General features: G+C 37.8%; 1 protein-coding gene across 1 annotated transcript in view; it reads left to right on the top strand.

The window, feature by feature from the left end:
• Positions 1 to 16,986, top strand: part of SYNE1 (spectrin repeat containing nuclear envelope protein 1) — a 457,027-nt gene that overhangs the window by 125,373 nt on the left and 314,668 nt on the right. The window contains exons 9-13 of the mRNA XM_073789748.1: positions 2,915 to 3,022; positions 5,938 to 6,075; positions 7,351 to 7,515; positions 14,788 to 14,900; positions 15,452 to 15,620. Of these exons, the coding sequence (XP_073645849.1) occupies positions 2,915 to 3,022; positions 5,938 to 6,075; positions 7,351 to 7,515; positions 14,788 to 14,900; positions 15,452 to 15,620 (693 nt within the window). The remainder of the gene's footprint in view (positions 1 to 2,914; positions 3,023 to 5,937; positions 6,076 to 7,350; positions 7,516 to 14,787; positions 14,901 to 15,451; positions 15,621 to 16,986) is intronic.

The following is a 16,986-nucleotide window of genomic DNA, read 5'->3' as shown; positions in this document are numbered from 1 at the left end:
GCTGGATTTACTTCTGAGCTGATTTCTAAACTTGTACTCTTAATTTCTCTGACATTAATCATCTCTCCAGATGAGTAAACACGGTGGCTGGTAATGTCTGAGAAATAAAATGAGATACTTACGTTAATGCTCATGAGCAAGGATTTAATGCAAAAATCCTCAGAGATTTGAAGCACACTCCTGCTTTAAACTTGTTAATATACTGTACTAAAGAACTTTATTATTAAGAAACTAATCTCATTCTCGAGAAGATAAATTCTGATTTTCCTTTTAAAAAATAAGCTTTACCCTTTTTTTAATGAGGCATTTGTAAAGTAGGGTATGAGCATCTAAAAATGAATATTTTGAGCACAATAAAAAGGATTTAAAAAAATTTTTATGATATAGGGCTTATGTTTGTTTGATGCAGCTAAATGGCCATCTAATTCTGTCTAATGAACCTTTAAGATTTTATACACTACATATTAGGGTTGGTGTCATCACGTAGAAATCCTCATTATTTGTCTATTCAGGTTTTATTAAACGGTTCTTTTAATTCATTTTTTAAAAATATTGGCATCGGGCTTCCCTGGTGGTGCAGTGGTTGAGAGTCTGCCTGCCTATGCAGGCGACGCGGGTTCGTGCCCTGGTCCGGGAAGATCCCACATGCCGCGGAGCAGCTGGGCCTATGAGCCATGGCCGCTGAGCCTGCGCGTCCGGAGCCTGTGCTCCGCAACGTAGAGGCCGCAGCAGTGAGAGGCCCACGTACCATACACACACACACACACACACACACAAATATATATATATATATATATATATATATATATATATATATATATAGGCATCAACATGTCTACCAGGCTTTCATTTTTTGGTGTATTTGATTTTCATATCCTTTTTATGAATTTATTTAAATTAGATATTACATAGATACTATGTTAAATCGAATTTTCTTATTGGAAATAGACATTGCTATGCCTTTCTTACTTCATCCATTAAAACTGATAAAGGAACTTTTCCCTAAAGGTAGTCCTTGGATAATTAGCACACAATTGTAAATAAATAAAATAGGCATGTTGGCTTATCTCTCTCATCTAGTAAACTTTCAGTTATTTATTCACTCATTCCTTCCCCCACTGAAACAAATTTTACTGACTGCTTTCAGAAGCACAGCACAGTCTTAATTGTATAGGAATACAGAGATGCGTATTATGACAGTATTTATAGAGAAAAATATGAATCCATATACCTTTTCTTTACATTGTTCTCCTTTCAAAATGTTTACTACTTCAAGACACATGTATAATATATATATATATAGCCACATATGACTATTACAAATTAAAACAAAAACATCAAATGCTACAATACTACACTGCCTTGTTTGATTCAAACATTTTGATACTTTCAAAAGTTGTTAAAACATCTTAAAATAATTATACCCTTAAAATTATTGTCTATTTATTTATAGACAAATGCCTCACCATTTTTCTTGTTTCCTATATAATTTTTTCCATGATTCATATTATTTTTCTATATATTATCTTTTCATATTGTTAGGAAATACTTCCAGGTTTCCCATCTTTTGCAAATTCTATCCAAATTCTTAAGGTAAGATTTAAGTAATCTTGAATTAGTGACCTCTTTCAAACATTCTGCATTCTGTAGCTTGTTAGCCATTCTTTTGCATGTATTTGTCTTTATGTACACATTTATTTTAACACCTTAATTCTGTTATATCCTTTTCCTTTCTAGTAGAACAAATGACATATGTGTTATTAAATGTTAGTTACAGTCTAAGCCACTCCCATGGACTTCCTCACTAATCTTTAATTCTAAGATGACATTAATTTCTTTTTAATAATACTTAATAGCACTAATAAAAGGAAAAATTAAAATAACTACAATTTCTTTATATGCGACCTGGAAAATTAAAATAAAGTTAAAGATTTATTTTTGTACTTTAAAATATTAAGCAGGAAATAATTGAAAAAGGTAAGTGTTCAATTAGTTTGTAATCCTGAGTTTCATCACATCTCTTCTGTGCAATGTTGAGTTGTATGGTTTAGTAAAGTTCATGGCACATGTTGAGTGCTCAAAAAAATATTTGTGGGGCTTCCCTGGTGGCGCAGTGGTTGAGAGTCTGCCTGCCGATGCAGGGGACACGGGTTCGTGCCCCGGTCCGGGAGGATCCTACATGCCGCGGAGTGGCTGGGCCCGTGAGCCATGGCCGCTGAGCCTGCGCATCCGGAGCCTGTGCTCCGCAACAGGAGAGGCCGCAGCAGTGAGAGGCTCGCGTACCGCAAAAAAAATAAAAATAAAAATAATATACACTAGTAATCCAGTATTACTGTGACTGTAGCTCCTCAAATTCAGTCAAAATTAATCTGATCCAGAACAGTCCTCTGTGTTACCAATGGCCTTGGGTTAAGAAGCAGCCACAGGCCTGTTTCCACTACCATTCCAGCCATTGCTTTTTGTGAGTGTTTTTGAACTTACATATTTCTTCTTAAGCACTTTTTTTTTTTTTTTTTTTTTTGCGGTACGTGGGCCTCTCACTGTTGTGGCCTCTCCCGTTGCGGAGCACAGGCTCCGGGGCACGAACCCGTGTCCCCTGCATCGGCAGGCGGACTCTCAACCACTGCACCACCAGGGAAGCCCCAGCACATTTTCTTAATTAAATAAATGTCTCTTGAGAAGAACAATGGAGGTAGGTAATTTCAGTATTCAGCACAATAATTAAGATTTTTGTTTTAGAATTAATTTTTGTTTCTTATTCTCCCAAAGAGGTGAGGGCAGGGAGAAAGAAAATTTTTCAGAGACATTTGGAACTTATTAAATATTCAGTATATTCTAGGATCAGTCAAGTATTAATCAGCAATTAAGTAAATGCACAGATACTAATGCAATTGTAATGTCTGCTGGTTTCTAGAGAGAAGACAGGCTAATTTTGAAGGAAACGAAAGCTTGGATAGAACAATTTGAAAGAGAGTTGACAAGGGCACAGATGACAGAATCAAATTTGCAGGATAAATATCAGGTAATGTAAGGAAAACGGATTTCAGTTTTTTTAAAAGCCTTTCATGAGTAACATTCCTATTTATCATTTAATCTATGTTTAATCTTTCAAATGATATTAATGAGAAATGTCTTTAAAGAAATAATATACATTATTTTGTTTACATATAATTTAATAATTGTATTTCTATATAAATAGGTAGTTTTTAAAATTTAATACATTTATATATTATGATGTGATTGCCATTGTAGCAATAATTAGCACGTCTATCATGTTACATAATTATCATTTCTTTTTAGTGGTTGAGATGCTTAAGTTCTACTGTCTTAGCAAGTTTGATGATTATAATACAGTATTGTTGTCTATATTCACTGTACCGTGGATTTGACATCTAGGACTGACTTACTACTCGTTTGAAGTTTGTATACTTAAATATCCATCCTATTGCCCTCGACCCCCAGTCCCCTGATAACCAGCATTTTGCTGTTTTTATGAGTTTGACTTTTTTAGATTCCATGTATAAGTGACATTATGCAGTGTTTCTATTTCTCTGTCTGCTTTATCTCATTTAGTATAATGTCCTCAAGTTTCATCCACGTTGTCACAAATGGCAGGAGGTTCTTCTTCTTCATGGCTGTGTATATATACAGCACATCATCTTTACCCGTTCATCCATTAATGGGTTGTTTCCATATCTTGGCTATTGTGATAGTGCTGCAATAAACGTGGAGTGCATATATCCCTTCGATATTCTGTTTTCATTTCCTTTGGGGGTACACTCAGAGATGGAGTTGGTAGTTTTAAATTGTACGTATCTGCACTATATAGAGTTCTGAGGCTTCATGACTTTCCGAGAACTCAGAGTCTTGCAGGTGACCCAAAACACACACATTTAATCGCTGTTTTTGTACAACTCATGATCTTACAGATGTTACCTAATAAAAAATTCCACCAAAAAATGACTTCAGTGCCAAGTTGAAAATTACTATAGAATAAACTGAATCAAATAAAAAATTGCAACATGACTCTTTGGAGTGGGCCCATTAATGAGATCAGTTTCTCCTGCCACCTGCCTCCTTCAACACTATTGCATTCACACTGCAGCCAGTGTTATTATTGCTGCGGAGGTTCTTCTTTCTTCCAGTCTCATTACACTATCATTAATTGTATTTCAGCTTCCAATTTCCACTTCCAGAGTTTTTTCCATTAAATTGTGACTTAACTCTGTGTAGCATTGACATTTTCTCCTACTTAAAATATCATTGCATTTTAGTGGCAAAACTATAGTATATTCTAATCTACATTATGTTTTGATCATTTTTCCTACAAAAAAAGGTGGGCGTGATATACGAGATGCGAAGTGGCAGATGATAAAAGATTTAGCTGTTAGAGTTAGTGTGTGATTTTATATAATCCTCTCTGTAAAGCGTGCCTGAATTCAGATTGATGATGCCATCAGTATATTTGATGGACTTGGCAGTGCAATAAATTCCGTATGTGATTATATGTTTGTACTTTTTGCTGTGGAACACAATGTAATTTTTTCCCCCAGAAAGATAATTTTCTGGTTAAAATGATTAAATCAGTAAATTGAGACTATAATGCAAGAACAGAGTGAATGTACTTATTTAGTCCATTAGTGAGTTTTAGTCTTAGCATAAATTATCAAAAAATAAATTCCCAGTTATAAAGTTACTGGTTATACAGATGTTATTAAGATGAAAACTAAGGATTAGAAAAGTATAAATCAGAAACATTCCTTTCAGGCCAAAGATGATCACAAATCTCTTAAAATAGGGTTAGACAGCAGAGGGAATGTTTTCTGTCATTTGTGTGTTTATTCTGTAATCAAAATCTTCTGTTTCTACTTATCAATTAATAGTGTATTTTCCCATTTTTCCATATATAGAATTCTGTAGAACAAAATTGAAGACTGATTTTATGTTTTGGTATTTTAAAATTACATTAAGTTAGAGGGAATGGAAGGTAAAATTTGTGGGGAAATATTTATTCACCAACTCCCCCAAGTGTTTGTTATGTGAATTTACATGTTTGTTTACTCAGTGACTTAAGAAATTCTTTCAGATGTTATCTGTTAGATTCTGCAGGGCTGTTCTCATGTTCTTTAATATAATTGCACATTGAGTGGCATTTTCAATTCATATTTGGACTTTGAGACGTATTTTAGGATGTGTTAATTGAACATAAAATGTAGGACTTTCATTAAAATGACTACTTTCTGAGGTTAGTATTAGACTTACAGTTAAGTCTACATATTACAAATTTATGTTAACCATACTGTGACAAAAGAAAGATATAATACTTAATATTTTAACACCATAGAATTAAAGCAAAGGATTATTACCTAAGTGATGTCCCCTAAAGTAAACCTCTTTATACCGACTTACTTAAACACAAATTAAGATATTGTTAATTCTGTACTATTTTGATATGTGCAATTTTTATTTGTAAATTGTTTGGTGCTTTAAAGGAAAGCAACTATTTTGATTATTAATATAGATTTATACTCCTGTTGATTATTATTTCCTGATGAGCAGGGACTGGCTTGTAGGTTATTTAACTAGGAATGAGAAATCCTAGGCTTTAGTCCGAACTCTACTACTTGTCTTTGCCAGGTCACCTCTGGGCTTGGTAGTAATAACGGGGCTTGTCTAGGCTGTAGGGCAATGGGGAGCCAGAGAAGATAATATGTACAAAGCACTTAGCATGGAGCCAGGCTCATCATCCGGGCTTGATGAATGCTAGCTGCTTTTAGCATTGTCATTGTCATTATTATTGTCATTGTCATTATTATTGTCAACAACATATACTGAACGTTATCCAAACATAAAGGATTGTTATTTAGGAAATGTGGTTTCCTTTGCTTTTGCCTTTTCTGACTAACTGCCATGTTGTTGCTGTTTTTCCTCGTTTAGTCATTTAAGCACTTCAGAGTTCAGTATGAAATGAAAAGGAAACAGATTGAACACTTGATACAACCATTACACAGAGATGGTAAATTGTCACTTGACCAAGCGTTGGTAAAACAATCCTGGGATAGAGTGTCCTCTAGGGTAAGTTCTCCAACGATTCATTTCATTAGACTCATATAATTTAGTCAAAAATATTTTCTGTCATCCCTTTCTTCAAAATGATGTTACATCAGGTCCTCCTATCTCTGTCTGAGGTGGGAAGGTTTACCTGTGGGATAGACTTTGTCCACTTGTCAAGTTTTCCTTTCAGTCAGCGGAAGTGCTTAACAGCTCTTTCCTGCTTTGCCTGCCCTAAGTGTGACATCGCCATTGACCAGATGACACTGAAATCCTGAAAGACCACCTAGATTACTTCTCATTTTGCACAGTTTAATCCTGCGTTGTTTAGAAGAGGTGACTCCCCAGGAATGGAGCCTCAACAGCTTCTCCAAATTCCCTCATCAGATTTCATCAACAGTTAATCATCTTCCTATATTCACATTTATTTTTATATTCTTTAGTTGAAGCTTATCTTCTTATCTGGTCATGAACTTGAAGGAAAATTGCTCTGTAACTTTCATATTAATATCTTGCAGACTTAAAGACCAAGATTTCAAAACCTCTGAAACTTCTGTCACTCATGGGAATATTTGCCTCGGACTCACCCTATTTTCTTCATTTTCATAGTCTAACTTTTCCCATTAAACTCCATCAAAGAATAGATTAGATCTCAGGCACCCCAACCCATCCCACCTCTCATTGCAATAAGTTAGGAAACAGTACCTGAGAATTGGGTGAAGTGGAAGAAATGACAAGATGGTTAGAGAATTATATTATTATAGTAAGAATCGTGAATACTCATTTTCCTCCAGAGATGTCTAGACGACCCTGATTTTTCTGGACCTGTTTTCATCATAGGGAAGGTTTTAAAGGATACACATCAGCAGGTGTATAATTGCTGCATCTTTGAGCGCGTCAGCAAAGCCAGTCCATTCCCTTTCAGCAAAAGCCAGTCTGAAAATCACTGGGCACTTTATGCTATTCCTTACAAGAAGAAAATTGCCTAATCTCCCAATAATATCCTTCCATGTCTAAGATGTATTTTAAGTTTGCTCAAAACTTGCTTCTAAGTGTCATTTTCTCCCCATTTAAGTTACTAATTTTGGGTTAATTTAATAAATATCAAATAGGAAAATATCTGTGTTCTGAACTTCTCAAAGCATCAGATTCAGAACACAGATACTTTCTTACTTGATATTTATTAAATTAACCCCAAATTATTTACTTCAAGCATTTTGTAGGCTTTAAAATCATTTGGGGGAATTTTAGGAATTGTCTTCTGTGTTAAGATACTGTCTTTCCAATTTTGTATTTCAGCTGTTTGATTGGCATATACAACTCGATAAGTCTCTTCCTGCACCTCTGGGCACCATAGGGGCCTGGTTATATAGAGCAGAGGTGGCCCTGAGAGAGGAAATAACCATTCAGCAGGTTCACGAGGAAACGGCCAACACAATACAACGGAAACGTGAGCAACACAAGGTAAACATTCTGGCTGGAAAACCTTCCAGCATAACAGGCCTAGTGTGTTACCGAATCAGGTTTGTTTGCCTGTTGCTCAGCAGGCCAAAGGCTGAGACACCGAGGTCTGCAGCAGAGAAAGGGTTTATTCACAAGGCAGTCCAGGGAGGAGATGGGAGAACAGATCTCAGACCCACCTCCCTGAAGGTGAGGGGCTCTCATTATTTATGAGGCAAGGCTGAGGCATGGGGAGCCCAGGGAAAGATGATGAGAGATAAGAAAAAGGTGCGGTGATACTACTCGTTCTGTGCAGATGCAGCTGAGCTGCAGGCTTCCTCATGGGATGTATGTTCAGAAAATGGTGGCCTTAGTGTGACCAGAGGGTGGAGTTTTGGGCCCTCTGATGTCAATAGGCCACCACTCGACGCATGCGCAGATGGAGGGTCGGTGGACCCATCCAGTCTTTTTTGTTTGTTTGTTTTTGCGGTACGCGGGCCTCTCACTGTTGTGGCCTCTCCCATGGCGGAGCACAGGCTCCGGACGCGCAGGCTCAGCGGCTGTGGCTCACGGGTCCAGCCGCCTCCGTGGCATGTGGGATCTTCCCGGACCGGGGCACGAACCCGTGTCCCCTGCATCAGCAGGCGGACTTTCAACCACTGCGCCATCAGGGAAGCCTGACCTAGCCAGTCTTAACCGGCTGGAGCTCAAACTGGACACGGCTGACTCCAAGCTCCTAAATTCACCTTGGCCAACATCTTATTGTTTAGGCTGTGTGACCCTTGGAGAACATGCAAGCTTTTATTAAAGCAAGCCTGATCAGTGAAGACAGGTTACAGTTTATTATTTATTAATGGCTAACTGATAACTATCCTCGTTTCACTAGTATGGTCTGAAACTTGCACTGAATCAGGCCTCCCAGGCATCCGTTCATACTGGTTCAGAGATGTTGCACCTTCTTAGAAGTTCTCTGATCTGCACTTCCCTTTTCTGTACTTGTTAAGGACAATTCCAGTAGACTCATTACCTGAGGTATTTTCCAGTAGCTCTGCGATGTTTTTTTATCAGCAGTTACCTTTGTTATTTCTCTTGCTATTTGTTATCTTTGAAAAGATAAAGCAAAAGACAGTGTGAATTTACATAATAACGTGATTGGCTGTAGGCTCCAGACCTCGTTCCTGCCTCCATTCTCAAAGGAAGGCAAACCATCACCGGGTTGTCGTGTCCTGGTGCTAAAGGAGTGGGGTCAGGGTGGGAGTTAACAGTGGCCTTAGGAAGGGGTGGGATTAGGCCTGGCTGGTCTCAGTCAGTTGCGACTCTATTTAGCTCATTGCATGGTTTGTTGTGCTCAGCGTAAGTTCTAATACGCTTCCTCCGCGTTTTGATGGTACGGACCTAGCTCAAAATGCTGTTTTTCGTTGTCTCATTGATGCAACCCTGCATTTCGTGCAGTTGAATTTGTGTACCTCATTTATTGTGTCATGAAGGGGGTTTACTCTGTATGTGGAAAATAAACAGACAACCAGGTCTCACTTTGTCCTACACTCCTGGTTAAACATCACCCTGGTTACAGCCAATTCTCTGCCTAGCTCCTGCCCACACTCAGGCAGTTGACTGTGGCTGGAGAAGAACACACCCCCAGTCACGATGACTAGCCCAAGTGGGTCCTTAATGCTCCCAGGCATTCCAAAAGCATTTTTGGACTCTATTCCCTCTGCCTTTCTGGGACAACTATTTTATACCTTGTCTCATGAAACCTTCCACACCTCCTCCCTCATCCTTACTCTTAGCTGATGACACTGCTTCCTATTTCTCTGAGAAAATAGAAGCAATCAAAAAAGAATTTCCGCAAAGCTCCCACGGCCACGTCAACCCACCTACGAGCATTTGTGCCCGGATACTCCGTCTCCTCTTCTGTTACTATGCATGAACCATCTGTGCTTCGAGCTAAGGCCAGCCCCTCCACATGTGCGCTGGATCCCATCCTCCCTGCTCTTTTCCAAAAGATAACTCCCGTAGTTCTTTGCTTCTTTATTTTTTTCTTTCTCTCTCTCTGCTGGATTTTTCCCACCCACATAAAATATACCATTATTATTCTCATCTTTAAAAAGCCTCTTTCTTAACCTACCTCCCTTTTCAGCTACTGTCCTTTTTTTTTTTTTTTTTCCTTCCTTTTACAGTGAAGCTCTTTGAAAGAATTGTCTTAGATCTCATTTTGGCTTCATAGTTCTCTTCTCCCATTCTTTCTAGAACCCGTTCCAATCACGTTTTTCCTTGCCCTGCTATCCATGTCAGGTTCGGGAGGGTTCTTTTTGTTCCTCACTCAATGGCCAATTCTCAGTCCTCATTTTACCTCACTTATTAGAAGCATTTTAGATAGTTATTCATCTTTGAAATACTTTCTTCATTTGGTTCCCGAATTTTCTTTCTATTCCTCTGGCTATGCCTTTCCAGTCTTTCCAGTTAGCCGACATTTGGTCCAAAATGTCCATGAGCATATTTGGTCCATGACAAATGGTTTTGGACAGGGCCAATATCAAGAACCTTTTGCTATAGACCAAATATCTCCGTGGACATTTCGGACAGGGCCAAACATGACCAATTATCAAGGACCTTTTGGCATGAGCCAGATGTTTTATGGTCATTTTGGACAGGACCAAGTGGTCCTAAAAGGGTCTTTCCTTCTCTTTCAACAAATATTTACTGAGCTCTTTCTATGTGCAAAGTGGCATTACAGGCATTTGTGATACACCCGTAAGCAAAATAGACAAAATCCCTACCCTAATGTAACTTGCCTTCTCATAGGAGGAGGCAGTTAAGAAATAATAAACATAATAAATAAATAAATTTTATATTAGAAGGTAAAAGGACAGGGAGTATTAGGTGGTGTTGCAATTTTAAGTAGGGAGGTCAGTGAAACCTCATTGAAAAGATAATCTCAAACATGCAAGCACATTCCCACCTGAAGGCCTTTGCCGTTGCCATCATTCTGGAATATTCTTGTCCCTTGGCCTGAAACATTCTCCAGTGATATTCCCAATACATTCTTCCTCATCTCCTTTGGACCTTTATTGAAAGGTCAGCTTTTAGTCAATCCTTTCTTGACCACCCCTTTGAAAGTACAACTTCCCTTTCCCCTTGCCTATTCAATTTTTCTCTTTAGCATTTATCTTCACCTCAACTGCTAATTTAATTATTTATCTTATTTATTGCTTGATTTCCTACACGGTAATGTCACCTCCATAAGGCCAAGGAATTATTGTTTGTTTTTCACTCTTGTGTCCCCAGCCTCTAAAAATGATTTTAGAAATATTCAGGCTTTCAAAATTTTAATCAGGTCAATCATGCTAATCATACTTTCTGAGAATTTGTTCATTTGACCACATTTTCAAAATTATTGTCACAAAATTATTCAAAATGCTCTTCTATATATTTTCTTGTAATCTTTTCTGTACCTACAGTTAAGCCTCCATTTGTCCCCAGTATTGTTTCTTTGCACCTCCTCACTTTCCTTAATTGCACTTTTGACATTGTTAATTTTCTCTGCTGTATCCTAATAACCTTTTTCCATCTACTTGCTTACCAGAGGAATGGCAGTAGCACTCTTTGAACAGCATCAGTCTGGCTGCTGTGTGAGGATAAGGCTGGATTGGTGAGAGAGGGTAGGAGCCAGAGAACCAGTTTCAATGATCCAGGTAGAGTGGCTTGAGCAAAGGTCGTAGCTGTAGAGATGTTGAGAAGTGGTCAGATTCTGAGTATATTTTGAGGGCAGAGCAAAGAGAATTTTTAGCGTTAGATATTGATTGTGAAGGAAGGGGAGTCATAAATGACACTGTGAGTTTTCAACCAAGCAATTGGGAAAATGGAGTTTCCATCAGTTGAGATGGAGAGACAATGAAACAGGTTTGGGAAGAAAGATGGAGGTCAGTCGGGGCAAGGTAAGCATGAGACTTTTTCACATCCAAGTGGATGTGTGGGGTGGGCAGTAGGAGCTAAGAGGCAGGAGGGGGGATAAATATTTAGAGTCATTGAGGATGACTCTGAATATATAAAGGGATGTTTAAAGCTCTGAGACTGAAATTAAAGAAGCACGTGTAGACAGAGAAAGCATCAGGAAGTGAGCCCTGAGGGAATCCAGTATTAACAGATCAGAGAGTAGAAGATGAACCAGCAAAAAAAAAAAAAAATAATAATAAACCAGCATGAGAAAAAGCCATCAGCGAGGTAGGAGGGGATCCAGCTACTGTGTTTTCTTAAAAGCCAAGGGAAGTAGTGTATCAAGGAGAGAGTATTTTCAGTAGAATGGCCATCGTGATCCTTTTAATATGCAGTTCAGTTCATTTTACCCCTCTGTTCAAAACTCCCCACTGGCTTCCATCTACTCAAAAGAAACACCAAAAAATTCTTTGAAAGGCCCATGAGGCCCACAGATCAGCAGCCCTTTCCCTCCTCTGCGCTCCCTCACCCCCAGTCTGCTGTTCCAATGGCTCCCTTTGCTTTCTCTCAGTCACTGGGAGAGGTACGTTGATAACTCCCACAGCCGTGTGGATTTCTCAGTTTCTCCCCATGTTTCTATGAGCTTTGGCTTTATATATTTTGACGCTTACTACATATGTTCAAGTTCAGAATAATGTGTTTTCTAGTAAATTGAAAGTTTCATCGCTAAGCAATTACTGACTTGTAATGACTTCTGTTCAGGAATCTATTTTGCCTGGTACGGATGCACTCATACCAGCCTTCTTTCGTTAGTATTTGCCTGGCATGTTGTTTTCCATTCCATTAATTTCAACCTATCCTTGTTCTTAATGTTTAGGACTATCTCTTTTAAAAAGCAAATGTTCTGTTAGATTTGTCTGATCTGACAATCTCTGCCTATTGATGAGTAAATATATATTCCATTCAGATTTATTTATAATTATTAATATACTTGAATTTGTTTCTACCATTTGACTCTATTTGCCCTACTTTTTCTTTTTTCTTTTTTCTACATTCTTCTTATTTATAAGTTGATTGAGGGGTTTTTGTTTGTTTATTCACTTGCTCGTTTTTCTTATTCCATGTTTTCCCTCGAACTGGTTTGAAGTTATAAACTCTAGTTGTGTAGTGTGATTGTCCTTGAAATCATACCATATAGATACTTAACGAAATTGAAAGTTAATCAATGTCTTAACCTCCTCTTAATCAATATAAGGAATTAAGAACACGTTAACCAGGTCATACTCTTCTAACCTGCAAACTGTTGTTGTCAAGTATTAAATTATTACATTTTTCTAACACCGTGAATGCGTTGTTTCTGCTGATTCTCACTCATGGTAGCTTGTCTCCTGTGTTTGGTGACCTTTGCTTTCCTTCTTTTTCATTTGCTGTCTACCAGGCCCACATCAGCCCTCTTTGAGGGTTCTGGCTAAATGTAGGGGGTCTCAGTTTCAGTGTTTCTCACCTTATTCAAGTTCCAAGACTCCATCTCCTGCCACAGTGGTTTAGATGTTTGCCCGGGACAATCAGCTTTTTCAATCTGTTTTTGCTCACAGGACCATGATCCAGTTTTGGGTCATGTTTTACCGAGAGTGGGAGCCCTAAAAGGTTTCACTTACTTCCTGTGAGCCCACCAGTGAATTAAAGTCATATACTGTGCTCAGCATCCAGCTATTTTGTAGTGAGACAGCCTTTCAGAGGACCCAGTGACATCACGCCAGTTGTAGTTCTTTTGTCATATGTGTGAAAATGTTTTTGTTGGTTTGGATCTCTTGTCAAGATTTTTTTGATTAACTAGATACGGAAAACTACAATAGGGAAAGCTTCTTGGGAGGCACCTGGACATTTTGGGTATCCCAGTATAGTCACAGACCCCCACCCATACATTAACATACTGTCACACGTAAGAAATCAGAGCTGGGAGTGGTGGTGGCTCTCAGTTTGCCCTGTAGTCATTTGGGGGAGTTTCGGTCAAGATAAAAGCCACAGAAATGTGTCTGGATGTTAAGGAGGGGGTAGAGAGTGACTCAAATACTCACAGGCAGTAGCTGCTCTAGGACAGTCCTCTGGCCTCTGTAATCAGCTCTGAGATGCCTGTAGTACCCTCCCTCTGGGAGCAGGGGACTTGTGAATATCTGTGCGGTTACCTACAGACTCAAAGCAGGTCAGAAGGTGGTAATAGCAAATATATATCAGGATAGAAATAGTTTGGTCCTGGATTTTTTTCTACAATGTAAAAACTAATGTCCCCGAATTAAAAGAAAATTGATTTCACTCATGTGAACAAACACATATGACTTTTACGTCTTTATGTATGAAAGCCTTCATGTGTACCCTTCCATCAAGTGTATCTCTTACGATTTAGGCTGGTTTTTGCTTCTGTTTTCTCCAGTTAATCTACTAAATCTTAGTGTGAGAGAAACTGTTAGTTTTAATGTATCATTCTGGTGGGCTAATATATCTTATTTTTCAGTGAGTGACAAACTGTTGGCTATTTACTCTGCTACTGAGAAACAACCTAAACTCTAGAAAATATGGCATGAATCTACCTTCACCTTTCTCTTTCTTTACTTCTATGTGAGAAATTGGTTAGGAATTGTGAAGTACATGTAAGTCTTTATATAAATGTCTTTTGACAGTGAAAAACCCAGAAAACCAATCTAAATAAATTATTAAAATTTGTGGAGTTCTATACAATCTGGAAAGAATCTTTATAAAACATCACATTTACTCTTCCCACCGTGATATCTGTGGGACATTCCCTGTGCTTGATTGAAATCTCCTAACCACAAGGGTATTTTCATAATATGTTGTAATGTAATTGACTCACTTTAAGATGGCAAGCAAACATCACTTTATGGTACCCTGCATGCACTCAAAATAGAATAACCGTAGAGAACTTAACATTTTTATTTTGACCATTAAAGGGTTAAACTAGTTGTGCTTAGTTTTAAGCTTTGAAAAATCAGTAGATTCAAAATCAGGGAAAGAGAAAAACACTAACAATCACTGTTTTTAGCACTGACTACCTTTCCCTTTGGACCATGTGCCTTTAAAATGTCTGAATGCATTGCTGTGCAAGTGTCATGTGTGTTTAAAAGATGCCATAATTATTAGCTACGGCTCTAGCACGGGGCCTTATGGACAAGCACCCAGGTTCCTGTACAAGGGAAAAGCCTGTGACCGGCACCAAGCCACGTGTGGCTATGGGAGCACGATCAAATTGTTGAATGCACTGCCTCATCCGTGCAAGCTGAAGATTATGCTTCTTAGCCTCCTGTGAACATGTTTCCTCTTTTTTTTTTTTTAATTGTATCTTAGGATCTGCTTCAAAACACAGATGCCCACAAAAGAGCATTCCATGAAATCTACCGAACCAGGTCTGTTAACGGGATCCCAGTACCACCTGATCAATTAGAGGACATGGCTGAGAGGTAAGAGAACGTCCGGTTTTAAATGAAGTGTCTTTAAAAGGCTCGGTGGATGCTTTTCTTCCCCATTTCTTTTCTTTCAATGAATTGACTTTTTTTTTTTTTTTTTTACAGAGGTGCTTCCATTTGGTACATAAAAATTGGGTTCCCATAACGTATGTTAAGAATGCCAATATTGTAGTATATTATTAGTTGAAAAGAGTAAACCTGCATGTACCCACAGCCTGGAAATGACAGAAATGGTTTCTTCAGAGGCTGTATTTTTATTCAGTACTGTGAGGAACATTATGTAATATTGCAAAAACAGCTTATAAAAGAAACAGTTGAGAGCTATCTTGGCAGGGGAAAGAACTAAATCAAAGACTTCCATCAATTGTGATTTGCCTTTAAACCCAGAGCTAGAAACAGAACCAGATCTCCTGAGTGATTGAGCAGCCAGAGTTTAGAAGACCTTGTGCCTGCATTTTATTTAATACTCACATGTAACAGGTTAAGTAAGCCCCGTTCTGTTACTATTAGTTACATTCTGTAAATTCCCTGTGTTTTGTTTCTAGGTTTCATTTTGTTTCCTCCACATCAGAGCTACACTTAATGAAAATGGAATTTCTAGAATTAAAGTACCGTCTGCTCTCACTGCTGGTTCTTGCAGAGTCAAAGCTGAAGTCTTGGATCATCAAGTATGGGAGGAGAGGCTCAGTGGAGCTGCTTCTGCAGAACTACATGGTAAGTCTCCCTGGCGCTGACAGAGAGGTCAGAGGACACCTGGCTTTAGTATCTGATACCTTCTAGTTTATTGGACACTTGTTACTTTTATCTTGAATTTAAACATTAAGGTACCAGTGTGTTAAATGGGTTTGATGTAAGTTTGTGAGCTTTTCACAACAATCTGAAATATATACCTATATTCTTTGGAGATATGAAAGGTTTTGCTGCAGTAATCATATTGAACCATTGTGATTGGCTTTATTGCTTTAAAAAAGCAAGTTTTTGCATTGCATACAACTGACTGTGAACTCACTACTGAACCGGAATTAAAATACTTAAAGATTATCTTCATGTTTCTAAAATCCAATCATGGGTAGTTTAGAACAATCCTCAATTGTTCATGTGGGGACTATCTTTTTTTTTTTTTTTAGATTAGGTCAAGCATGCCGTTTTTACAGTCATTCTGTGAGCTTCACTGCTTCCTGTGTGCACCCAGGAAAAGTAAAATTTCGTCTGCGAATCTCTGTACCAACTTAATTTTTGAAGAGTTTCTCGTATTTTGGGCTACCAGCATAGATAATCCTATATTTACATAGAGTAGTAGACCTGCATTAAGGAGGAAAGTAGGTTATTCTGTAACTAGCAGTTTCCATTTACATATAATCAGAGAATTATAATTATTAAAGGCAGTTTATTTCTCTTAGTTAAACATGCCCCCCCAATTTATTAGCAATACAAATTTGCTCACAAAATTAATGTTAATAGGGCATCTCAGTCCTGTAACTGTTCCATTTATATTGAATCACAAGTTCTAAATGATAAATTGATGAATTTAAAATATAAGCCCATTTCTAACCTGACTGCTCTCAGTGGCTCTGTAACTGGCATGACTGAATATTTATTGAAACCATATCTTTACATCCTAGAACCATAATATATTTTGCTACATTTTAATTTTATTTTCTAAGCGCTAAATAAACAACATGAATTTGAAAAAAAAAAGTTTAACGGGTTAACAATAAAATCTTTCTTTAGATTTACTACAATTTTCTAGGAAACATTTGTCCAAAAATGTGAAATCTGTGACACTATGTTCCCTTATTCATTTTGAATGATTTTGGAAAGTAATGAGAAATCTGATTTTTTTTTTAAGTTTAAGCAATTGCATTAGTCCCAAAAATATTAAATACAGATATGCATTTATATTTTTGGGTTTAATCATGTCAAATGATATACTCTGAGCTCAGAGGTAATTATTCAGGATGCGTCTTTGTTCTCGCTATTTAAGGAGAGCCAATTAGGTTGAAATACCTAATGGGACTGTTCTACCAGGTTAATGTTCCAACACAAAGATGTTAATAATTCTCTTTGAACTTCTCAACTA

The sequence above is a fragment of the Tursiops truncatus genome, chromosome 12 (genome assembly GCF_011762595.2).
Source record: "Tursiops truncatus isolate mTurTru1 chromosome 12, mTurTru1.mat.Y, whole genome shotgun sequence".
NCBI lineage: Eukaryota > Metazoa > Chordata > Mammalia > Artiodactyla > Delphinidae > Tursiops > Tursiops truncatus.
The sequence above is the reverse complement of the archived record's forward strand: the minus strand, read 5'-3'. Positions and strand labels throughout refer to the sequence as shown.